This window comes from Mercenaria mercenaria, chromosome 3 (genome assembly GCF_021730395.1).
Source record: "Mercenaria mercenaria strain notata chromosome 3, MADL_Memer_1, whole genome shotgun sequence".
Lineage (NCBI taxonomy): Eukaryota > Metazoa > Mollusca > Bivalvia > Venerida > Veneridae > Mercenaria > Mercenaria mercenaria.
This window is the reverse complement of record NC_069363.1, coordinates 80,245,826-80,272,286: the sequence shown is the minus strand read 5'-3', so window position 1 is coordinate 80,272,286 and position 26,461 is coordinate 80,245,826. Positions and strand designations below refer to the sequence as shown.

Sequence of the window (26,461 nt, the reverse complement as noted above, 5' to 3'; positions counted from 1 at the left end):
AATGAATCAACAGAATGACCCCCCAGGTCTTTTTAACTTTCTTCATACTTCATAGAAAAATAATTGTACATATACTGCGATTTATTTCGAATTTCTACATACCAACTTTCATTTTCCAATAAAATGAAATAGTTTCTGTGCTTTTTAAAAGAAATTAAAATGTTCACTTTCCTTAGTATTGGACCTTTAAAAGAATAATTGTTGCAATTAAAATGTACGTGTTAATGAGTATAAGATTACTGGTATGTCTACATTTACTTTGGTTAAACACAAACTCTGAGAATTGAATTTCAACATAAATGATAAAATCATACCAAGAGAATTCCTTCGTTCCATACTCAGGTGACTGACGTTATCATTTTTGAGATTCTCGTAGATTTGTTGTGTGGAAATTTCGGCCTCTGTAAACCGTGGTCTCTTGCTAGGATCAACCTGTACGATAAAGCAGAAACTGTCAAATATCTGTGTAATAAATTCTGTTTACAACTAAATCACTGCTTGTCATTAATTGGGAATGCCTCCAGATTTATATGAGCTGTGCCATGAGAAAACCAACATAGTGCATTTGCGACCAGCATGGATCCAGACCAGCCTGCGCATCCGCGCAGTCTGGTCAGGATCCATTTAGTTCGCTAATAGTTTCTCTAATTGCAATAGGCTTTGAAAGCAAACAGCAGGCTGGTCTGGATCCATGCTGGTCGCAAACGCACTATGTTGGTTTTCCCATGGTGTGGCTCATATCACTTCTTTCTTCAAAACTTATTCTTTGCAATTTTTGTTTAAAAATACTTATATTATTGTCAGTAAATAAGTAAAACAGCTATCTTTGTAAAATAGGAGGCACTCCGCTGTACTTTGCATCAATAAAGCTACCAAAGGAATAGACTACAATTTTTTTTTTTTTTAATTGTATTTTGTTGAACCAAGTCAATTTTACTGTGAAAGAACCCTCGGAAAAAAAAAAAAGCATTCTATAATTCAGATGTGAATTTCAACACTAGATGGCATGCCGTATTTGAAATATTCAAGAAATGTATCAAAGCAGCTACATTTAGTAGACAGAGGCACTGCCTTGGTTTACCCCATAAATAAGTATGAATGAGTACAATTTTTTGTGAATTAAATAAACAGTTTCATGTCCTTTGAAAAATTTGCTTAAGTTTGATTTTAAGTTTGAAGAAATGTTTAGATTTTTATCCTATGCCTACATAACATCAATACAGTCAAACCTGTCTATAAAGACCACCCTTGGGAGAGCAAAATTGTGGTCTTTATTCACAGGTTAAAACACACTGTAAATGTTCAAATGGGAAACCAAACGTGGTCATTAGAGCCAGGTGGTCTCTGTTCAGAGGTGGTCTTTAACACAGGTTTGACTGTACCTTGACATAAAAATAATTTCCAGTTCTTCAGTCAAACCAACATTTAAATGTTGCACTTGGAAGGCCGAATACAAATTTGGATTGATTTTACATATAGTGAAATTATCTATATTCATGATTAATTTTCGCTGATTTTGTGCTTGTGTTATTTTGCAAAATTAAACCCCAAACTGCAAGTAAAATTCCTATTCAGTTATCTTGGTCAACGTTAATCTACAAATTTATATGTCAACAAATTATCCGATGCTCATCAAACTTATAATTTTGATGACCACAAAATTAAATGATTTCAAAAAATTACAACACAATTCAAAATGTTACATCTATTAAATCAATGGTATTTAGAGCCAGCTGATTCTGACTATGGGTGGTCTTTAAGACTTTATTACTTTTAACCTTTATCCTGCTAACTTTCTAAAATGAACTGGTCCATCATTCATTTTGGGCAGCACCACTTATTATTCGAATGGGTTTTTACTGAAAATTTACTGACTGAATGGCGAACAGTGCAGATCATGATCAGCCTGCACATCTGTGCAGGCTGATCTTGGTTTGCACTGGTTGCAACGGCAGAATCACTTGCCGCCAGTTAAATCAGACAACACTAAAATTTTATATTTACCTGACCACATCTGAAGGCCAAACGAAGAAAATCTAGAGGGCAGTAGTTAACCAGTTCACTGAATGCCTTATAGTCGATACCAAAGTTCTGAAATAAAATATGAAAATTTGATCAGCCTTTAAGCAATAAAAACAAGACATGTCAATATGAATTGTGTGTACTGGTGCTATATTTCCGACACGTTAAAGAACCAAAATGCCGTGCCATGGGAAAACCAACATAGTGGGTTTGCGAACAGCATGGATCCAGACCAGCCTGCGCATCCGTGCAGTCTGGTCAGGATCCATGCTGTTCGCTAACAGTTTCTCCAATTCCAATAGACTTTAAAAGCGAACAGCATGGAGCCTGACCAGACTGCGCGGATGCGCAGGCTTGTCTGGATCCATGCTGGTCGCAAACCCACTATGTTGGTTTTCTCATGGCACGGCTCAAATTATCTTTTCGCAAAGAGCTGGGCTAAGATAGCCAGACAGGCCTGTATCTAAAGGATTTCTCTCTCTGTCTTGGGGCTTTCTCTCACTCTGTCCCTCTGGTCAGATCGTTCTGTGTCTGTACTAGTAGAGGATGAATTTGGTGCCGAGCGTGGCTGAATTTTGTGCTATGTAAAATGCCTTGAACGTGTTAATCATGAATAGGGTGCTATATAATTTGGTATAATATAATATAGTATCAGACGTGATTCATTTCAGCAGTCACTGTATATCTAAGTTAACATTAAAACTAAACCAAACTGCTTCCGGACCAAAGAAAAAGTTTGGTTTTGAGGGTTTTTTTGTATACAGGGGTTTTTTTTTGGTGGAGTGTTTACTATGTTACATAATTAGTTATACAGTTACCTGTATTATACATTAACCTGATGTATTTGAAATCCTGACCATGTTTAGTAACTATGAAACAATTCAAGATTTTATGGACAAATGCTACCAAACAATAAATTTTGGCAATCATAATAACGAGGCACGAGCCAAAATTCTGATAGCCTTTAAAATTATTCGGTTTCAGGGGCAATTTTGTGTTGATGAATAGAGATTAGATCAGGAAAAGTTGTTTGGTGTCAAGAATAGATTGGTTCCTGTTTACAGGGATATTTTTGTAATGAAATAAAAAAGTCAAGTTTTGGGACCTCAAAATTGGTTCAGATTAGGACGGTTTCACTGTACTATGAAATTATTCTTATTCCTGAGAGACTGTTATTTATAAATTGAGCCCCACCATGAGAAAACCAACATAGTGGGTTTGCGACCAGCATGGATCCAGACCAGCCTGTGCATCTGCGCAGTCTGGTCAGGATCCATGCTGTTCGCTAACGGTTTCTCTAATTGTAATAGACTTTGAAAGAGAACAGCATGGATCCTTACCAGACTGTGCAGATGCGCAGGCTGGTCTGGATCCATGCTGGTCGCAAAGCCACTATGTTGGTTTTCCCATGGCACGGCTCAATTAAGAATTGTGTTATTGCATTCCATACATAATTAAAAGGATTCCTATTATTCTATCTTTGAAACTTAAAAACCCCCATGGACTAGCCATTTGGGTTGAAATAACAAAATTAAATGAGTTTGTGTCCATCTGAGGTGACAATTTTGAATTTAGTTCCCAGTAATTTGCACGGCACACACTGCAGTAACTTGTTTATACAGACAACATCAAGAAAATCTGAGAAATATTATTACGCCTTGAGTTTAATACTTGTCAAGTTATGAAAAATTAGGTTTAGAGACAACATCAATCTAGTGCAGGCCTCAAGTAAGGAATAAGGGAGGTAATATAACATATTTGATGTAAAATAGAAAGTAGAGTTGTTTCCCTTACATTAGTTCTTGGCAATACATCTGGATCTGAGGTGACTCTTGCTGTAATCTCGCAACAAATGATTCCATAGGAAAACACATCAGCCTGTAAAAAAAAAAAGATGGCATTACTTAATAACACAGTTGATACATAGTTTGTTTAAACAGAATTGTAAAACTTATCTGGCCCCATTTGAGTCAGATATTGTATATATTGTAATCTCGGCCAACTTTAATGTGTATACTTCTTGTGTTTCAAGTTCTTTTACCATTTGCCATCTTTAAGAATGTGTCATCTTTGATAACAAAAGAGAGAATATGAAGTCAACTTTAACTTCATCCTCTATGTATCCAATATGAAGTAAAAATTGATCTGTAGTTAGTATTTCAGCAAAGTTTAAGTTTAAATGTAATATCTTTGGAATTAGTGATCAACCTTGTGGAACAACATATTTTTTTTAAATGTAACAGCATTCATAACATTTTGTGACAGATTCATTTAAAGGCCCATTAGACACAACTTGATTCATGTAAAGTACATGTATGTTTTACAGATTTCTATGGTGGAAAAATCAAGTTAAGAGACTACTGTCTGGGCCTCATATTCTGTAAGTTCTATTTTATCACAGTGGACATTAATAGATCAAACCAATAAGTACCATATATTTATCAGTTTTTGTTTGCACAATAAGTTTAATATCTAGTTTAAACTATTTTGTGTGAAAATTAATTTCAACACTTTATCACAGTCTTATCATATACAGTTTTGAAATTTAAGCAAAAATTTACTTGCATTTCATAACCTAAATTCAATGACGCAATGGCTCAGTGCACTTGTCCTACAAAAATGAAACTGACAACTTCCTCTCATGAAACAACAACTTCCTCTCCTCTCATGAAACAGAAGTATAATAGTTTTTTAAGAGATAACATTTCCGTGATATTTTCACTGAGAGAATTTTCTGCTGCCAGGAGACTTTCTGCCTTCCTGGAACTGTTTGTATTTAGCAAGTTGGCTTGACAAGTATCATTCTGTGGTATTTCTGTCCCAATTGTAACTTTAGAAGCTGTACAGTAATTGTAAAAAATCATTTTCTCTTCCATTGATCCATGTAATTAACCAAAGCTTTACTTCAAGTAAATGGGCTGGCTTAGAGTTAATCTAATTAAGTCCTTTGATTAGCTTTTTTCTTCAGCTTACCATTTCGTTGTAGATTTGTCCAGTGATTACCTCGGGAGCCATCCAGAAAGGGGAACCGGCTGGAGATAACTGCTTCTTGCTCCTGCAACATGAAGAAATCATGAACATGGCATGTTTGACCAGTTTTGAAACAGTCCATTCACCAATTTTTCATACTCTTAGGATTTACAAGTTGACTTGAGTCATCATCATTTTAACAGCGATTAACCTTTAGCCTGCTAGTGGCAAGTGATTCTGCCTTTGCGACCAGTGCAGACCAAATTCAGCCTGCATGTCTGTGTAGGCTGATCATGGTCTGCACTGTTTGCTATTCAGTCAGTAAATTTTCAATGAACACCCCTTTGAATGATAAATGGCATTGCCCAAAATGAATGATAGGCCAGTTCATTTTAGAAATTTAGCATGGTAAAGCTTAAGGTAGTGGACCTGTAATGACATTCAGTAATTTCCATTCATTTACATATTCTCCACACGGGATTTCAGCATTCCCCAGTTGTCATGAAATATAATTTTCTTTTGTGGCCGAGGACACAGAATTCGCATACAAAAGATACGTTATGGCTGAAATTGCTGACTGTCATTATGGGTCCACTACCTTAACCCTTACCCTGCCGAATTTCTATAATGAACTGGTCCATTTTTCAATTTGGACAGTACCATTAGCTGTTAAAAGGGGTGTTTACCAAACAGATACTGACTGAATGACAAACAGTGCAGATCATGATCAGACTGCATGGATGTGCAGGCTGATCATGATCTACTCTGGTCCCAAAGGCAGAATCAATCGTGTCCAGCATGGTAAGGGTTAATTACATAGTTAGATTAGCACTATGTTCAATGTTGCACAGGATCTTACGCTGTAACAGCCATAAAGGGAGGTAATAAAAAGAATACAATTAATTATACTTTCTTGAATATTAATCAAACACTTAAACCAAAGTCAAATATATTAGATAAAACAACTGAATATAGGAAACAACAAGAAATTTCTTTATGTTCACAACAAAGAATGTTGTTGCCGCATCATGACCCTTCATCACAACATCGCAAGACCTTTTATGGAATTAAAAAAAAACTCCTTACAAAATAATGCAGTTTATATCAAATTTTAAGATTTAGAATTAATCTTTAAATCTCAGTCCAAAGCATCATGACCTAAAGAGAGAAAACAAAAATGAATAATTGTTTTTTTAAGACATCTTTTCCTCCTTTCAATTTACTTTGGGTTAATTATCTTTAAAAAACAGGCAACTACAGGAGTCCTAATTGTCCCAACTGTCAACCTAAAATCTGATGTGAAAGGTAATTTGCATAAAGGTCAACCCACAAGTATTATCTATTTAATGAAAAAGTCATAGATCAACCTGGCCAGAGTCATTTAAGAGGTTCTCAGATATCATTTTGTTTGAAGTTTGGCAGAGATTTGAAATTGCTACCTGTTACAACACAGGTGATCCATTTTAATGTTGGGAGTCTGACAGACAATATAATTATAACATCAACCACCTCATGCAACTGAGAGAAAATAGGAACAATTTTTTTACCAGTACAGAATGCTGTAACATTATTATAATTTGTGGTGGACTAATTTTTGTGGATTTTGGGATTGCACTGATCCACAAAAATAAATCCAAAGAAATACATGAATTTCACAATAATCTTTTTAATTTGGGATTAAACAAGTTATCCGCTTCACACAAGTTAACGATTTTCACAGAAATGACAAAATTTCTTACTGACGAATCTGAATTACTTCACAGTATATCAGGGTTTTGCAATGGTACGTAAGGTTTTTTTGCTTAATAATCATAAAAGAGATGAAAAAGGCACTAACTGGTGATTACCTTTCATTATTACCTATTAGCAGCGGGTTTGAATGCACTGCAAACGGAACATTTTCATTATAAAAGAGAAGTAAACTTGAGAGACTTGATTTATATTCGTGTTGTTTTGTGTAGAAAACAACAAATATTGGGAAGAAGACAGTCTTTTTATACTGCAGATGTGAATTTTAAACAGACATCGCAGAAAACAGCATGAAATGCAAACAAGAGCACTACCTGCAGGTGCCATCACTCGTCTATAAATGCTGGCCAATATGCAAGAAATCCAAAGTACAAAAAGGGCCATAACTCTGATAAAATGCACATTAGAGTAATGGTTCTTGGTCTACATCTCATGATGATTGACAAGTATGCAAAGTTTCAAAGCTGTAGCTCATATAGTTTTGTGGGGAAAAAAGGTCCTAAAGAAAAACTTTAACCAAGAAAATCAAACTTTCTTAAGTACAAAAAGGGCCATAATTCTGACAAAATACTTATCAGAGTTATGGTTCTTTGCCTACAGAGTCACCTACTGATGATAAATATATAAGTGTGCAAAGTTTCAAAGCTATAGTTGTTATAGTTTTTGAGAAAAAGTAGACCTAAATAAATATTTCAACCATAGCCAACACCAATGATCAATAGACAGCAAATGTGTATCGAATAATATTTATTGTTATTTGTTGTACTGCAATAGTCTAAACAGGGTATTAACCTTTAGCCTGTTGGCGGCAGGTGATTCTGCCTTTGCGACCAGTGCAGACCAAGATCAGCCGCTGATCATGCTCTGCACTGTTCACTATTCAGTCAGTAAATTTTCAATGAACACCCCTTTGAATAATAAATGGTACTGTCCAAACTGAATGATGGACCAGTCCATTTTACAATTTAGCAGGCTAAGGGTTAAAGATGGTGGTATTACAATATCAGTAAATATACAATCATCTTGACCAAAGAATGATCTGTTCTGGGCAATAGAATTGGCCATTAATGTCACTCAGTTACATTTTGTCTTAAATGATTCCTTTCTTCATCAGCTGATCTACCAGAGAAATAAATAATCTGAACAATTGGCAATGTATCAAAATATACTGTATACCTCTATGATAATTTCTAATTCAAGGACATAAAATAATTGTTGTGGTGTCTGAGAAACAATAAGCTGAGAATTATTGTTTGTTAGAATGGAAAAGCATCTCAGTACCATCATCCCAGAACTGGAGTAGGAAGGTATACCGAGTGGAATCAAGTATTTTCAAAATACATCACAGATTGATTTCATCATTTTAGACCCATTCACCAGTAAATAGATCGTAAAAAGTAAGTAAAACTGGAAAAATTCTTTTAAAGAAAAAGAAATTTTGATTTAAAGGTCATTTTCCTGCGTCTTTTCTGAACTGTGGTCTGCCTTCTTGCCCAGTAACTGCATTTTGTATTGCTGTTGTATATTAATTACTTACTACTGAAAAAAAAAAAATCTCCAGTAATCTAAATAATTAAGTAAAGACTTACAAAGGATCGGGGATCTTTGCCGACAGTCCAAAATCTGCAACAATAGCGGTATATGATCCGTCTTTTTCTTCTCGTATCAACACATTCTGGAATAAGAAATACAAACAGTGTGCTAATGAGTTCCTGAATTGAGCCGCGCCATGGGAAAGCCAACATAGTGCATTTGTGACCAGCATGGATTCAGACCAGCCTGCACATCCGCACAGTCTGGTCAGGATCCATGCTGTTCACTTTCAAAGCCTATTGCAATCAAAGAAACTGTTAGCAAACAGCATGGATTCTGACCAGACTGCTCGGATGCACAGGCTGGTCTGGATCCATGCTGGTTGCAAATGCACTATGTTGGTTTTCTCATGGTGCGGCTCATTAAACTTTACAGCTAATCATCAAGGAGTTGCAGACAATGACTTCTAGTGACTTTCCACTCACATCTGTGGGTTCAAACCTTACTTGGGATGTGGAGTTCTTTCCTGTAATGATGTTATGCACCTGACTTGCCAAGCTAGGTACCAAGGCGCCTTGACAAAGAAAAACAAACATGCAATTTTGGCAAAATATAAAATCTACCACCAAACTGCATAATATTACTCAACAAAAAAAAGTTAACCTAAATTTCTTTTTTCCAAAAATACTACAGACACTACAGACTAGATCTAGAGATTCAATGTGAAAATGTTTGTTATAAATTTGTCCTAATTGTTAGTATATATCAATAATTCTAGAAAACCATAATTTTGATCCAGAATGCAACTGGAAAAATCGTCAAACACAGTAGATTACACTAGAGCTCACTGTTCTTATCAAATATTTTTTCCTAATGGTACTATTGGTAATGTACTGTTGAAAAAGATCTCTTTCCATCATTTTTCAATATACTGTAAAAGCATTTATTTTCGCTAGGTAAAATTTTGCAAATTTGAAATTTTGAGTATGTTCGCGAGGTTTAATATTCGCGAAATTGTAAAAATGGTATCCTACTTTAATTAGAATTATACTAATAGTGAATAATTACGCGAGGATTAATTTTTGCGAGATGTAGGGCCTTGCGAATATAGCAAATATTAACCCTCGCGAAAATGTCTACTTTTACAGTAGATGAAATAATACATCTTTACAAATTTTTGCAATATTTTAAATATCAGAAATTAACTGTAAAACAGCTTTGGCAGAACGCTAAATGACCTTGAACAGTGGGAATCAAAACAATTTCTAGCTGTGTTTCATGAGAATAACTGACAATGAATATCACTTTACGTCTTCAATTTTCCAGACTACGATAAAAATACATAACAGATCCTCCTCTGTGAAAGAAAAAATCTCTTCAATACCAAAAATTATAGCTGCCTTAAATTTTTTTTCTTAATTAATGATTATTACTTTGTACTGTTTTGCTTTCTAGAACATTAATTGCCAAGTTATGAAGGGATCCCTTGCAAACAAAACATTTTTTTATTATATATTATTAACCTATGAAAATACCATACACGTGTTCAATTAAGCCGCAAACATGAAATAAAAGGTATTCGTGGTCATAACCATACCTCTACATTATGATACCAGTACTGGTTTCACACGGAAGTGGAGGCAAGACTGTTTCATTAAAAAAATGAAGGTTACTGTATGTAGTTTTCATCTTAGTATGAAATACAGTCAAACCTGTATTAAGCAGCTGGCCAAGGAAGCAATACAATCCGGCTGCTTAAGTAAGGTGTCTGCTTTAGACAAGTTGATATTAGACCAAAAGGTCAATTTGGGAAGTTAGCTGACAGGCTGTTTAAAGCAAGTGGCTGCTTTATACAGGTGGCCATTAAGGAAACTTCAACTGTCCATGTCTTTAAAAGTGTGTTCATTTCAAAGGAATCCACAGTATTGAAAATTACTTTGTGATTCACTGATGCATACAGTTATCTATATTGTAGTAATAAAGTTCTCTATAAGGACAAAATGATCCATTAATTTTTGTTGCAAGAAAAGCAAATGTTCTAATGTTCAGTCAAAATGCAGGTAATCCAACACAATTCCTGTAAAATGCACATGATCATGTGACAATGCCACTTCCGCCTCTACACTAAATATAATCCATATGAAATATGATTCCTGTATATACTTTGAAATACTTGAATTTCAAGGACACGAAGTTTTGTGGTTTTGGTCAAAGTCAATATTTTGTAAGGGTTATGAATTCAAGGTCCTCAACTATGAATATTTTATGGATTTATTCAAGCATGATATCCACGAAAATCAGTTGCCCACAAATATAAAGCATTTTGCAGTAGTCTCACTGAAGAAAATACATTTTGTGTTTGAAGCCCTTTTTCAACAGTGTTTCAGTTATGTAACGGCGGGCATTTAACCTAGCAAATGTTCCTGGATTCTGTACCAGTACAAACCTGTTCTTCGCAAGTAACTGCCAACTTCCCCACATGAATCAGAGGTGGAGGATGAATGATGTCAGACACAATGTCTTTTATCAAATCGTCACGGAGAAAGGAAATACACCTGAACCGTAAATAATATCATAAGCTCAATGCTTTCTTGCCAATACAGCTAAAATAAGAAGTCTAGAAGTACATAACAGTCTATAACGGTTTTAAAAACTGCATTTTTTGTTTACATCAAAGGCAGAAAAAACAAGTAGTTGATAAAAATGTAAACAACCTGCTAGGATGTTAGGATCAGATGAAAAACATTCAGGAAACTGCCAACTTCCTTAAGTAAACCTTTAGCTAACAAGATGTTTATTTGTAAGATTTCTGAATGTTACCAATGTCTGCAATATGCATAGAAATGTATCAGCTGGTAAAAAGTATCATCAGGATTTAATAATGTTCTTGCATAATTATTGGGTGTGCCAACAGTAACACAGAAAAAAACAGCAGTTGTTTTATTTTCCTGTTTCATTTCAAAATGCAACATTTTATAAAACCTCCATCCCCATGGTTGAGACACCATGTAATCAGATTTACTATCAGAAACTGATCAACAATTACATGAAACCAGATTTAAAAGAAGAAATTAATCAACAATAACAATTACATATAATTCCATTTACAAGAATAAACTTATCAACTATTACAATTACATGTAATCAGATTTACTGTAAGTAACTTAATATCAACAATTACAACTAGAAAATGCTTTTGTAAAAAAGCGCATGTCTCCCCCAATGCAAAGTCCTATAGGCAAGAAGTCAATAGGGGTCAGGAGCGAAAGTCAAAGAGACACTGATGGTTGGCTGCAATAGGGATCATCTACCTGGCATGTCCAGTCATCCCGCTAAATTTCAACACTCTTGGCCTAGTGGTTCTCAAGTCACTGTTCAGGCTCCTGTGACCTTGACCTTTGATCAAATGACCTCAAAATAAATAGGGGTCATCTACTATGCATGTCCAATCATCCTATTAAGTTTCAACATTGTAGGTCAAGTGGTTCTCAAGTTATTTCCAAAAAATGATTTTACATGAACAGGCCACTGTGACCTTGACCTTTAATAGACTGACCCCAAAATCAATAGGGGTCATCTACTCTGCATGTTCAATAATCCTACGAAGTTTCAACATTCTGGGTCAAGTGGTTCTCAAGTTATTGATCGGAACTGGTTATCAATGTTCAGGCCCCTGTGACCTTGACCTTTAACGGAGTAACCCCAAAAACAATAGGGGTCATTTAATCTGCATGAACAATCATCCTATGAAGTTTCAACATTCTGAGTCGAGAGGTTCTCAAGTTATTGATTGGAAATGGTTTTCCATGTTCTGGCCCCTGTGGCCTTGACCTTTAACAGAGTGACCCTAAAATCGTTAGAGGTCATCTACTCTGCATGACCAATCATCCTATGAAGTTTCATCATTCTGGGTCAAGTGGTTCTCAAGTTACTGACCGGAAATGGTTTTCAATGTTCAGGCCCCTGTGACCTTGACCTTTCACAGAGTGACCCCAAAATCGTTAGGGGTCATCTACTCTGCATGACCAATCATCCTATTAAGTGTCAACATTCTGGGTCAAGTGGTTCTCAAGTAACTGACCGGAAATGGTTTTCAATGTTCAGATCCCTGTGACCTTGACCTTTGACGGAGTGACCCCAAAATCAATAGGGGTCATCTACTCTTCATGACCAATCATCCTATGAAGTTTCAACATTCTGGGTCAAGTGGTTCTCTAGTTATTGATCGGAAATGGTTTTCAATGTTCAGGCCCTGTGACCTTGACCTTTGACAGAGTGACCCAAAATCAATAGGGGTCTCTACTCTCAGACCATCACCTATGAAGTTTCAACATTCTGGGTCAAGTGGTTCTCTAGTTATTGATCGGAAATGGTTTTCAATGTTCAGGCCCCTGTGACCTTGACCTTTGACGGAGTGACCCCAAAAACAATAGGGGTCGTCTACTCCAGCAGCCCTACAACCCTATGAAGTTTGAAGGTTCTAGGTCAAATGGTTCTCCAGTTATTGCTCGGAAATGAAGTGTGACGTACGGACGGACGGACGGATGGGGAAAACAAGAACAATATGTCTCCTAGGGCAGAAATTGATAAAGAATTACAAATACATGTAATCAGATTTACTAGCAGCAGAAACAAATCAAGAATTACAAATACATGTAATCAGATTTACATGCAGAAATTGGTCAACAATTACTTTAGTCAGATTGATTAACAATTACAATTGTTATCAGATTTACATGAATTTTTTTTTATCAATGATTACATGTAAATATAGACTGCTCAACAATTACAATTATTAAAATTGTAATTAGAATGACAAGAAGAAACTGATCACACTTACATGTAATCAGATTTCCTAGCAGAAACTGATCAACAACTAGAGCTATCACTAAAGGTGATGAATGTACCCCCCGCATGCACTGACACAGTACATTGCAATTTGACGCACACAAGACTGCATAATTATGTGGACTGTATGTATATAGAATGTATGTATACAGTATAGTAACAAAAAACAAAGTCCCATAACTATGCAAAATATTTATCTAAAAGAATGTAACATGCACCATGCACAACTAGGGTTGGTACTGATCACTTGTGTGAAGTTTCATTAAATTGTGTCAAGGGGATGAGGAGATATGGTGCACACAAGATTGTGTCTATGTATATAGTATAGTAACAAAAAAAACAAAGTCCCATAACTCTGCAAATTTTTTTTCTGAAAGAACCTAACATGCCCCATGCACAACTACTGTTGTTACTGATCACTTGTGTGAAGTTTCATTAAATTGTGTCAAGGGGATGAGGACAGATGGTGTGCACAAGATTGTGTCTATGTATATAGTATAGTAACAAAAAACAAAGTCCCATAACTCTGCAAATTTTTTTTCTGAAAGAACCTAACATGCCCCATGCACAACTACTGTTGGTACTGATCACTTGTGTGAAGTTTCATTAAATTGTGTCAAGGGGATGAGGAGAGATGGTGCGCACAAGATTGTGTCTATGTATATAGTATAGTAACAAAAAAACAAAGTCCCATAACTCTGCAATTTTTTTTTCTAAAAGAACCTAACATGCCCCATGCACAACTACTGTTGGTACTGATCACTTGTGTGAAGTTTCATTAAATTCTGTCAAGGGGATAAGGAGAGATGGTGCGCACAAGATTGCGTCTACGGACAGACGGACAGACAGACAGACGGACAGACAGACAGACAGACAGACAGACAACCTGAAACCAGTATACCCCCCCTTACAACTTTGTTGTCGGGGGGTACAATTACAAGGCTGCAATTACTTTTGACTTCATTATTATAAGAGTCCATACAAATGAAATATCCATGATAATATACTAATAACACTATTAATAAACTTACTGATAAATATATCTGTAACTTTTGAGACACCCTTCCATTTAGGTACAAATTTCAAGAGTTCTAGAACTGCTCATGAACCAAAGTTTTAAAGGACAAACTGATGGCCTTGTACTGTAACAGGGATTAAGAATTCTTGCACACCCAACTGGCACTTCCGTTAATTTTACCCATGCTACAAAATTTAATGACGGAATCAAAGCAGAACGTCATTACGTCATTTCTACTTATGGACATTAATTTTCCCGCACTTCTTTTAAATACACTACCATAAGACAATGACCTACAAAGAAAACATTTTGTTTTGTTTTATTTATTCATTATGAAATACAATATGCAAGAAAAATAATCTACCACTGGTTGCAGATGGGAATATCCTGCTCCTAAGTAACTGTTTTGGTGGTAACTCGACAGTCCCTTGTTACCGCCAAGAAGTTAGCATTGAACCAAATATTCACATCTGCATCTACTGTGAGCATTATGAAACAATATTTATCTGCAGAAAGTTAACAGGGTGCAAATTGCCTATTATATAATAAACAAGTAAATGTTGTCAGCATTATTATATTGTCTACCATTATGTATTTTTTTTTGCTTATTACATTTCTTTTACTGTCAATCAAGGCTTGTACAATTGCCAATAAATTGTCTGCAGATGAGGACATCAGGCTTCCAGTTATATCATTACATACACATCTCGTTTTCTGATTTCAGCTAACAGGTAGTCTTACAAAGCTAGACAGTTCCAATTTTCGCACGTTGTGTAAGTGAGCATGTATTCTAAGGCATAACGTAAGTTCGTGTACAGCGCTTTGTTAAAACTGCACCTGCAAATTTCAGGTTACAACTTCTTTACATTGCACAGTACTGTTCTGCACCTGCACTGTATACTATAGTACAAACCTGTTCTCCACAAGTAACTGCAAACTTCCCCACATTATTCAGAGATTGACTTCAAATGATTTCAGACACAATGTCTTTTATCAAATCATCACAGAGAACATAATAATGCCTCGTCCGGGGATCAACTCACAACCCCGCGATTCTTAGATCTACCCTCTCCCAACTGAGCTATGCCGGCGGGCTACTGAGTGGTATAAGAAGTGACAGATATTGCACCCTACTGAACATTTTCTATACTATTACAAGGAATTTAGGTTTTAATACCTTCAGTACAAGGTATGGTTTACGTAGATTACAGTATTGTTTTGTATCCACACTGCACAGTTTACATGCAGGTGTGGTAGACTAAAGTTCTGCTCGGTTCCCACACTGCACAGTTCACATGGTGTGGTATAAATAGACTAAAGTTCTGTTCTGTTCCCACACTGCACAGTTTACATGGTGTGGTATAAGTAGACTAAAGTTCTGTTTTGATCCCACACTGCACAATTTACATGGTGTGGTATAAATAGTCTAAAGTTCTGTTCTGTTCCCGCACTGCACAGTTTACATGGTGTGGTATAAATAGACTAAAGTTCTGTTCTGTTCCCACACTGCACAGTCTACACGGTGAGGTATAAGTAGACTACAGTTTGTTCTGTTTCTGCACTGCACAGTTTACAAGGTGAGGTATAAGCAGACTACAGTTCTGTTCTGTTCCCGCACTGCACAGTTTACACGCTGAGGTATAAGTAGACTACAGCTCTGTTCTGTTCCCACACTGCAGAGTTTACACGGTGTGGTATAAATAAAGTTCTGTTTCCACACTGCATGGTTTACATGCATGGAATGAATAGACTACAGTTCTGTTCTGTTCCCACACTGCACAGTTTACATGGTGTGGTATAAATAGACTATAGTTCTGTTCCCACACTGCACAGTTTAGGTAAGTGTGGTAGAAGTAGATATAAATAGTACTTTCAAAGGTTGCAAGGATATTTTACATGATATGGGAGAAAAAGAGTATCTGGTAGCATCGTTTTAAATCTGCTGACACTGCATTCTTGCAAGGTGTGGTATATATTTTTTTTTAACAGTGCACTTTACATATATTAATATATTAAATCTTCCTTACAAGGTGTGGTATAAATAGCTTTGTAACATAGCTATGTTTCTGCACTGGAATATAAGTGGGTTATAGCATAGTACTGGCCAAAGAGGGTATAAGTTTATAATTCTTCAACTACCTATCAACTATCCAAAACACTCCAAACAGTTTGTTAATCTTCATAGCAGAATTAATTTCGAAATGCTGCCGAAAGTAACCAGGCATTTGTGTTTTCTTCCTGCAGTTCCTCCCAACAGAAATTTAGACAAGCAAGTGGGTGGAAGTTTATCATTCTGACAACACAGAAATATAGCTGCAATATCTTTCAATGAAAACCAAAAATGTATGCAGACCTCTACTGTTCTGAGAAAATTATGTCTCCTATCTAAATATACCTTCCAAGTAAGGAAAGTCTGTTTAACCCTTACCATGCTAAATTTCTATTATGGACTGGTCCATCTTCCAATTTGGGCAGTACCATTTATCATTTGAAGGGGTGTTTACTAAAAATTTACTGACTGAATAGGGAACAGTGCAGACCATGATCAGACTGCATGGATGTGCAGGCTGATCTTGGTCTGCACTGGTCGCAAAGGCAGAATCACTTGCCGCCAGCAGGCTAAGGGTTAATTGGCTATTGCAAATTAAGATACCCGAAGTAAAAGGAAATGAAGTTTAACTTTAATGGATTTATGGTCACTTTAAACATTACTTCCGTCATATTTGGCTGTTAGATAATCTTCAGTGTTCCTGGATTTAGTTCCTTCCCAAACCAAAATACAAGCATGCGGAAAGCTTGTGATAAGTTTGCCAAAAGCTTGCACAAGCTTACTGCAATCTTAAAAAGATTGCAATCATATAATATAATGCTTGCAGATGCTCGCAAAGAAAATATTGTTCCTGATTTTTAGTCTTTATCTACTGATCATACAAATAACGTTTCATTGAAAGTGCGAAAGTTTTATAAACTGTGCAGTTTGTCAAATTTAAGGAAGTACATCATTTTTTATATAATCACAAACCTTGAATAGGTTAATGAAGATTTTCATTGATTTGTAAGGTTGTAAGCTTGCACGGTCATAACAAGGTTCGAGAGACTTGCAAATGACTTTTTGTCCACACTCATATAAGTGTGCGTAAGCTTGCAAGATTGTGCAAGCTTGCAATCTTGTTCTGATTGTGCAAACTTGCAAGGTCGCAATTAAAATCGCTAGGGTTCCAATCGCAAGTGTGCGTTACCTTACAAGCTTGCAAGATTTTAAATAGGTTGCAGGAAGCGCGCGTAACCGCTAGCTTAATTAGTTTGCGAAAGCTTAAATAATGGTTGCGATGGTTCCAATTGCAATCTTAATTGCTGCATGCTGAAACAAGTTTGCCGCACACTTATTAAGATTGCAACTGCAATCTTGCTGTGGCCTTAATGCAAGCTTAATTACGCTTGCCATTTTGGTTTGGATCTTCTCAACAAGCAATAGAAGACTGGTTGAAGTGATGTCATTTGACCACATTGTTTAAGCATTTAATGTTGCTACACAAATGTCATCAAAAACATTCACCTTACATACAAAATGAGTTTGCAGCCTGTCATTGACAGCACTGTGTTCCAGCCACTAAGATTTGTTTGTTTAATTTTTACATCACACTAACAGTAGTTCAGGACCAGCTTTGATGCTGAAGACTCCACTTGCCCTTCTGGCATTATTTCAGGAACAGGTTGACTCCTGGGTAGACCTACTGGCCTAGCTCCCATATGCCAGCTGAAAGGATTCCTAAAATTATGTTCCAGCAGGGATCAAACCCTCAGAGGTTATGTGCTGATGATTTGAAGTCACCAACCATAACACAGCCCACTACAGAGCTAACTGGATGTGCCAAAATATTAATTAAAAAAAGATTTAAAAAAAAATTATATAGCTTTTTTTACAGGGTGCCTAATACTTAAACTATTAATCATAAGACAGAATTAATTCAGAAAATTGTCCAGGAGACCATTAGGTCAATATTTGCCCTTCATTACTAAATGGCAGTTAAATTTATCTAAGATGATCATATTCGGTAAATATTGATCATCTGTGATAAAGTGACTATGTCAATACACATACTCAGTTAATGAAAATATTTACTTAATCGGGAGATATAAATTGATAGGAATAATTCATTATCAAACCAGATGGTACAGGCAGTGGACAGAAAATGACATTTTTGTAGCGATGTTGCACATACCTGTAGAATTTTTATTTTGATAAACACCTGTTGTGTCCAATTATAGAACATAGCAATTTTAATGAAATTTTGATATTGGTGCATCACTCAATTTGGGCAGTATCACTTCTTCATCATTAAAAATTTACTAACTGAACAGCAAACAGTGCAGACCATGATCAGCCTGGAAGTCCATGCAGGCTGAACTTGGTCTGCACTGGTCGCAAAGGCAGAATCACTTGCTGCCAGCAGGATATTTGTTTGTTTCAGATTGAAATAAACCCCCCAAAATGCAGTATTTTCACAAGTGTTGCAGCCACAAATGAGTATCATTAGCCATGTTTTTGTTCACAGTAGATATCTCCTTAGGCTATTCAAAGTTTGTATATTTTTCTTCTCAAAAACAAGGGTAGGAATTTTGCTGAGATAGTAAAATGTAAAAGTAAAAATCTAGCAAAACCTTGTTAAAACAAAAGTGCCCTGAAGGCACTGTAACGCTCACCTGACCTATGGACCTAAAGATCAGATCATCAAGATTAACATTCTGACCAAGTGTCTTTAAGTTATGGTCATAAATGTGGCCACTAAAATGTTAACTAGCTTTTCCTTTGATTTGACCTAGTGAACTAGTTTTTGACCCCACATGACCAAGATTCGAACTTGACATAAAGATCATAAAGATTAACATTCTGACCAAGTTTCATGAAGATACAATCATAAAATCATAAATGTGGCCTCTAGTTTGTTAACAAGCTTTACCTTTGACCTGACCTGGTGACCTAGATTTTGACCCTACTTGACCTAGATTAGAACTTGGCCTTAAGATCATTAAGATTAACATTCTGACCAAGTTTCATTAAGATACGGTCATAAATGTGGCCTCTAGAGAGTTAACTAGCTTTTCCTTTGATTTGACCTAGTGACCTAGTTTTGACCCCACTTGACCCAGATTCGATCCTGACCTAAAGATCACCATGGTTAACATTTTGACTAAGATTCATGAAGATACTGTCACAAATGTGACCTCAAGAATGTAAACAAGTTTTTCCTTTGATTTTTTTGACCTGGTGATCTAGTTTTGATCCCACATAATCCAGATTCGAACTTGACCTAGAGGTCATCAAGACAAACATTCTTAGTAAGTTTCATTGAGATACATCGATGAATGTGGCCTCTAGAGTGTTAACAAGCTTTTCCTTTGATTTGACCTGGTGACCTAGTTTTTGACCTCAGATGATCCAATATCGAACCTGTCCAAAATTTTATTGAGGGTAACATCTGACCAAGTTTTATTAAGATTGGGCCAAAATTGTGACCTCTAGTGTTAACAAGCTTTTCCTTTGATATGACCCGGTGAGATAGTTTTTGACCTCACCTGACCCAGATTGGAACTTGACCTAAAGATTAACATTCTGACCAAGTTCCATTAAGATATGATCATAAATGTGGCCTCTAGAGTGTTAACTAGCTATTCCTTTGATTTGACCTGTTGACCTAGTTTCTGACCCCACATGACCCAGATTCGAACCTGACCTAAAGACCATCAAGGTTAACTTTCTGACCAAGATTCATGAAGATACATCATAAATGTAGCCTCTAGGGTGTTAACATGTTTTTCCTTTGATCTTTTGTCCTGGTTACCTAGTTTTTGACCCAATTTGACCCAGATTTGATCTTAACCTAAAGATCACCAAAATTAACATTCTGACCAAGTTTCATAGAGATATTGCCATAAATGTGGCCTCTAGAGTGTTAACAAGCTTTTCCTGTGATTTGACCTGGTGACCTAGTTTTTGACCCCACCTGGCCCAGATTTCAATTTTGCCTATAGATCATCAAGATTAACATTCTGACAAAGTTTCATTAAGATACGGTCATAAATGTGGCCTCTAGAGTGTTAACTAGCTTTTCCTTTGATTTGACCTGGTAAACTAGCTTTTGACCCCACCTGACCTAGATTTAAACTCGACCTAAAGATCATCAAGATTAATATTCTGAAAAAGTTTCATTAACATAAGGTCATAAAAGTGGCCTCTAGAGTGTTAACTAACTTTTCTGTCCATTTGACCTGGTGACCTAGTTTTTGACCCCAGATGACCCAGATTTGATCATACCCTAAAGATCATCATGATTAACATTCTGACCAAGTTTTATGAAGATACAGTTATAAATGTGGCCTCTAGAGTGTTAACAAGCTTTTCCCCTGATTTGACCTGGTGACCTAGTTTTTGACCCCAGATGACCCAATATCTAACATTGCCAAGATTTTATTGAGGGTAACATTTCGACCGAGTTTCATTAAGATTGGGCCAAAACTGTGACCTCTAGGGTGTTAACAAGCTTTTCCTTTGATTTGACCTAGTTTTTGACCTCAGATGATCCAATATCAACAAGGTAATTTTTTTTATTGAGGGTAACAATCTGACCAAGTTTCATTAAGATTGGGCCAAAATTGTGACCTCTAGAGTGTTAACAAGCTTTTTTTTTATTTGACCTGGCGACCTAGTCTTTGAACCCCAGATGACTTAATATCAAACTTGTCCAACCCTTTATTGAGGGTAACATTCTGACTAAGTTTCATTAAGATTGGGCTAAAATTGTGACCTCTGGAGTGTTAACAGTCAAATTGTTGACAATGGACGACAGACAACGGACACAGGGCGATCACAAAAGCTCACCTTGAGCACTTTGTGCTCAGGTGAGCTTAAAACAGAAAAACTGAGCTTCGTGGATGAGCACTTTCTTAACAGTCTCATCATGCCTTTTAAAATATTTACCTCTCCGTGATTCATCACCTCCTGCAAAAAGTCTGTAACTGCTGCAGTTAACTGCCTTTAGTTTTGAGGTGACACACTTTCATTTTGTGACACACATCAATATAACAGGGTCTATATTAACTAATCACTTGAAAATGCTATTGTTTTCATAGCTTATCAATGCAAATACATGATAAACAAATTTACAAACGCAAAAGATGTTGATTTTCTTTTTGTGCAATAGCAGTCTACAATTTATTATGGGGTGACTGACCCCAATTTTATATTGATGGTTCTGACTAGCAATATCATAATCATGTAAGATACAAATCTTAGATATAGTGACCACAAAATAATTATATATTTAATTTTCTGCTAAAATCTGCGTTATATAATCAGATCTTGAACTAAATTTACCTTAGTATTATTTCATTTTGCATATTATATTTATAGTGTGTGTTTGTTCGGGTTTAACGTGTTTTTCAACAATTTTTCAGTCATATAAACGACGGTGTCTACTTAAAGCAGTGAGCACAATGTCCAACTTTATAGTGCTGCCTCACTGGAATATCATGCTGTAGACCTGGGACATGATACCCAACCCTGAGTCACATTATACGGACACCAGGCTGACCAGTCCTAGTACTATCCTCTTAATGCTGAGCACCAAACGAGGAAGCTACTATAATAGTACCATTTTTACGTCTTTGGTATGACGTGGCCAGGGATCGAACCTACAGCCTCCTGCATTGGAAGCGGGCTCTCTTCCACTAGGCTACTGAGGCGGTACTATTATATTAACGGTCCAGATGCATTTCATAATTAAATCTTTAGTCAATAATGTATCTCAAATCTTGATGAATCATATTTACCACAAAGGAGATATGTACATTTTTTATGAAACATCACCAGTTGCACTAGTCTACTGTTCCAACAACTACAATAAGTGATAGGGCAGATTTTATCCACTGAGAAGTTTACTACTCAAAATATGCACCAATGAAGAAGAACTTCAGTATGAAATGAATCTTTATCTAAGTAATTTTTATATTGGTATGAAATACACTGGTTGTAAAAATATACAATGGAAACCTTTGACATCTACACATCTGAACATTTAAACTGGCTCATGTAATATTTGTCTGTATGGAAACTTCTTAAGAGTTAGGTCCATGTTTCAGAGAAAAAAGTTTGAACATCACCAAATCATAGAAAGAAAGAATTGTTTTACATGAAAATTAAACAGCATATAAAGCATTTATATTATCCTACAAAACCATTGTCAATTTACTCATATATGTTTTGAATTCCGGAAAGGAACAGTATGAAGGGGCCACACTTCTGGACAGTTCAACACCTTTAAAAACTCGCCATTTTTAAAAAGCTGTTACTTGTCTTTGTTTTGATGCATTTGCAACAATGTCCCAGCATTACTAGGTTAAACATCGTTTTTGACAATTGTTTACTTTTATTTCTTTACAAATGGCATTCTTTTTTAAAGGGGGACAACTCTTTTAGAATATTTTAAGAATCCAATACGGTAAAAATGTATTGGACAGATAGGCTGTTTTTAAAGATGTTGTTTATTTTCTAAAAAAATCTGTGGTTTTGACCTTAACAGTGGTTTATTCCTTACAGAAAAAAAAATTAGGGATCTGTACTGAAGAAATGTATATTGCATGATATCTTACTTCAAACTAACTTTTTCTGTGATACCTCAGACTTTAGTAACTTACCTTTGAAAGTAAATCTGATAGACCCCTAAGTTAAATTACTGTACATTCTCTCTATTAGGTCAAAACAGCTGTGAAATCAATATAAAATGACAGAATTCATGCATATCTTCCCTTTGTTCATGGATATAGGCCATGCCAGCTAAGTGGAGTTACTTACCCTTGACATACCAAACTTACTACCTTTAACAGATAATCTTTTGTGAAATGAAATATCACCCTTAATTGGTATGAATGATATGCCAGATCAGAAGCTTAAGAGTTACTTCCCTTCAATATTAAATTTCATGTTACCTACCTTTGAAGTTAAATCTCTGTGCATTATTCCCCTTTGTTCATGAAGATATGCCATACCAGCAGCAATATTTTGAGCAATATATACCCGTGTCGTCCATGGTAACTCTACAGAATGGTTGGCCAGCAACTGTTCCAGGTCACCATTGTTGATGTACTGAAACAGACAACAGTTTTACGTCAACATAATATTCAAGAATGTGTCAGAACTGAGGTCCAATAGGTTTCAAGGTTGTAAATTCTGAGTTATACGAGCCAAAATCACAATGTTCTTATAATGTGTCCATTACAGTTTATGGAAATCTCACAGTTTTGTAAAGAATTTGTATCTTGACAGAAATTATTACAATGGACTGACAACCAGCAAAACAATATACCCCTCTTCTTCGGAAGGGGACATAACACTTTGTACTGGCCACCCCAAAAAGGCCAACTGACAGACTTGGTCCACTAATGAGTGATCACAGTGAATAATCCTTATCATGTTGGACATGATTGATTCTGCCTTTGCGACCACTGTTGATCATGATCTGCACTGTTCGTCATTCAGTCAGTAACTTTTTGGTAAGCACCCCTTTTAACAGCTAATGGTACTGTCCAAACTGAAAGATGGACAAGTTCATTATAGAAATTTAGCAGGCTAAGGGATAATGCAGCAGGAAAGAAAACACATATCAACAATATAATTAGCTGCATTGCATATTTTCAGAAGAAAGTAATCAGAAACAGGTGGGAATAATGTTTCTTGGAGGCCTAGCAAAATATTTACTTTTCATTCTCCTTAAATAACATTTTCTTTCTCCCAAATTTTATAGGAAACAGAAAATATGCACACTTCAATATAGAACACTGAGCATCTTGTAACACTGAAACAGATATAAAATTCAGATTAATCATAAATTTAACAACCTCCTTCAAACTGAAGTGGCTCTAAAAGTAATATATGTAAACAAATATTGTAAAATACAATCCAACCAATATCTAAAATAGACTATGTGCATTGTTTGTAAATGATTTTACTTCCTGTATGACAAGAGTCACATGAATCAAATTCTGAAAAACCAATCATATGCAAATGTTTCAAATTTTATAGAAATTTTTGGACAAATTCCTGAAACCTTTTCGATTAACTGTACCAATACACTTCCCACACTGTCGAAGCCACTTAAAGATATTTGGTCATCCTATAATCAATCTGCTATATTCAAACTACGTCATATAGATATTATGGGGAAACCCTAAATACGGAAAAGGATGTTACAATGATCAAGGATATTATCACTTAAAGTGGCTTGTTCAAAGATAGCAATGAGAATTGTTCAATATCTCCGTACATGTACTTTCATTTAAGATGAATGACAGTATCAATATAGCAACTGAAGTGCATGTGTTGATTTATTTTAAGTAACTAGGGTCAGACCCGGCCCCAAGATGCTGGAACATCAGAATTTATTTGTTCCTGGGGTTGACTTGTACTGAAAGTAGAACAGGAATCAACAGTAACTGTGGTCAATGGTGGGACAATGGAAATGCCATGGAAATCTATGATATGAAATTTGTGATTTATATTTTTATATTGCAATTCTTATGAGCTGCCGTAATTACCATATAGATTATCAAAATAAAAAATTAGGCTACTTTAACAATTTTTTTTTCAAAATTCTTAGCAAATGAATTTGATGAAAAATCTGTGAACAAGCTGCTTTAAGATCTTAACCGACATTTTTCACATGATTTATCCTTTTCATATATTTATAGCTCATCTTCAGCAATCCAATTATGTCTAAATATGATTTATACCACAGCACTTCAATAAGGTCCTATTTTGATATATTAGTTGCATTTTATAGATTGAAAATATGATATGAATGCAAGATATTTATGTAGTAGTAAGACATTCAAGATTTGGGTACTTATGACTTCTTTTGTTTTATATGTACGTATTTACGAATATTAAAAGTGTTGGCAGTCCAACAATTAAACAAGAGAGAAGAACGATCTGTTTGATGGCAACCCTTGCTTAATCTCTAGAATCCATTGTGACACACAACTGCAACTATTATATTTCAAATTCATGACCTCAAAACTGAAAATCTAGCACCTTCTTTATGCTCCGTTTACACTTAGCCCTGATGTCCACGATTTGAGTGAAGCGTGGTGAGCGTGGGGGGGTCGTGGTATCGAATCGTGGTGATCTTGAGGGAACTTGGTGGAATCATGCTGATCGTATGGATCATGACAAAATTTTCCACGATTATCCCGATTTTCGTTAAATCTTGAGAGAGCGTGATAAAATATGGAAATCGTAGTAGAGCTTAGTACAGCTTAACAGACCTTAACATAGCGCATCAGACCCTGATGCTCCATCGTAGGGGATATTGGTGAACTTGGAAACACAATTCCTTAATTTCATATAGATCTGGAGGCATCCTTACACAGTTGACGTAGGGACCAACATCTTCATGCCTGACTTCTCTGTTGTGAAGTTGAGAGTATTATCCCAATTGGTGCCTTCGGTTTACACTTAATCATGGTCTCACCCTGCAGGTCCTAGGCCTTCTATTTCTTTGTCACCTTCCTCTCTCTTCTATCCTGCCCTGTTTCGTCCCTTGCTGCTGCTGCCTACGAGTAACTATAAAGGCATACATAAAAAATGCCAATTCGGCATCTTCTTCATCTCTTGGATGCATAGCTCGTTCCTCTTTAGATCTCTGGAGAGAATTAGGGGATGACCCATGCCTGAGACTCCTTTTTATACTCCAATCGTGCTCAAAACATGACAATCTTGATCAAATCAAGGCCATAAATTGTAGCAGAGCTTAACAGAACTTGATAACGTGAGGGATCTAAATAGAACGTGACAAAATGTGATAGCATATCGTGGTAATCGTAAGTGAACTTGAGAGAACGTGATGAAAGTCGTGGCAGATTTTGACCAGATCTTGTTGGTTTCGTAACAGAACGCTACAAGTAGTAACAAAACGTACTGAGAGCGTATGAAAGCGTAGCAATAAAAAATTGATGCAATAAATCGTGGAACTCCGCGCTTCTTTTAAATCGTGGACATCGTGGCTAAGTGTTAACGCAGCATTACTGTCAGGTCACTTAATTCAGCTGCAAGTTGCAGCTTCAAAGGTTATGAAACCGAGTTTTGAGACCTGCCTCAAAATACAACCTTACCATTGGTCAGTTTTAAAACTGTGCTTAAAAATCAACCAATCAGATGCTTTCGATATGGGATGTCTCCTAATCCAGTTTTATAACCTCAGACCCCCGGGTCAAATGGAACAGAACATAAATTATAGATTATACAGCACTCCTTCTCCTATGAAAAGT

The 26,461-nt window shown here is 36.0% G+C and overlaps 1 protein-coding gene across 1 annotated transcript in view; it reads right to left on the bottom strand.

The window, feature by feature from the left end:
* LOC123524282 (dual specificity testis-specific protein kinase 2-like) overlaps window positions 1-26,461 on the bottom strand; it is a 60,560-nt gene that overhangs the window by 2,663 nt on the left and 31,436 nt on the right. The window contains exons 4-9 of the mRNA XM_045302357.2: window positions 23,130-23,282; window positions 8,331-8,416; window positions 4,996-5,077; window positions 3,817-3,900; window positions 2,005-2,091; window positions 315-432 (exon numbers count right to left, since the gene is read on the bottom strand). Coding sequence (XP_045158292.2) covers window positions 315-432; window positions 2,005-2,091; window positions 3,817-3,900; window positions 4,996-5,077; window positions 8,331-8,416; window positions 23,130-23,282 — 610 coding nt within the window. The remainder of the gene's footprint in view (window positions 1-314; window positions 433-2,004; window positions 2,092-3,816; window positions 3,901-4,995; window positions 5,078-8,330; window positions 8,417-23,129; window positions 23,283-26,461) is intronic.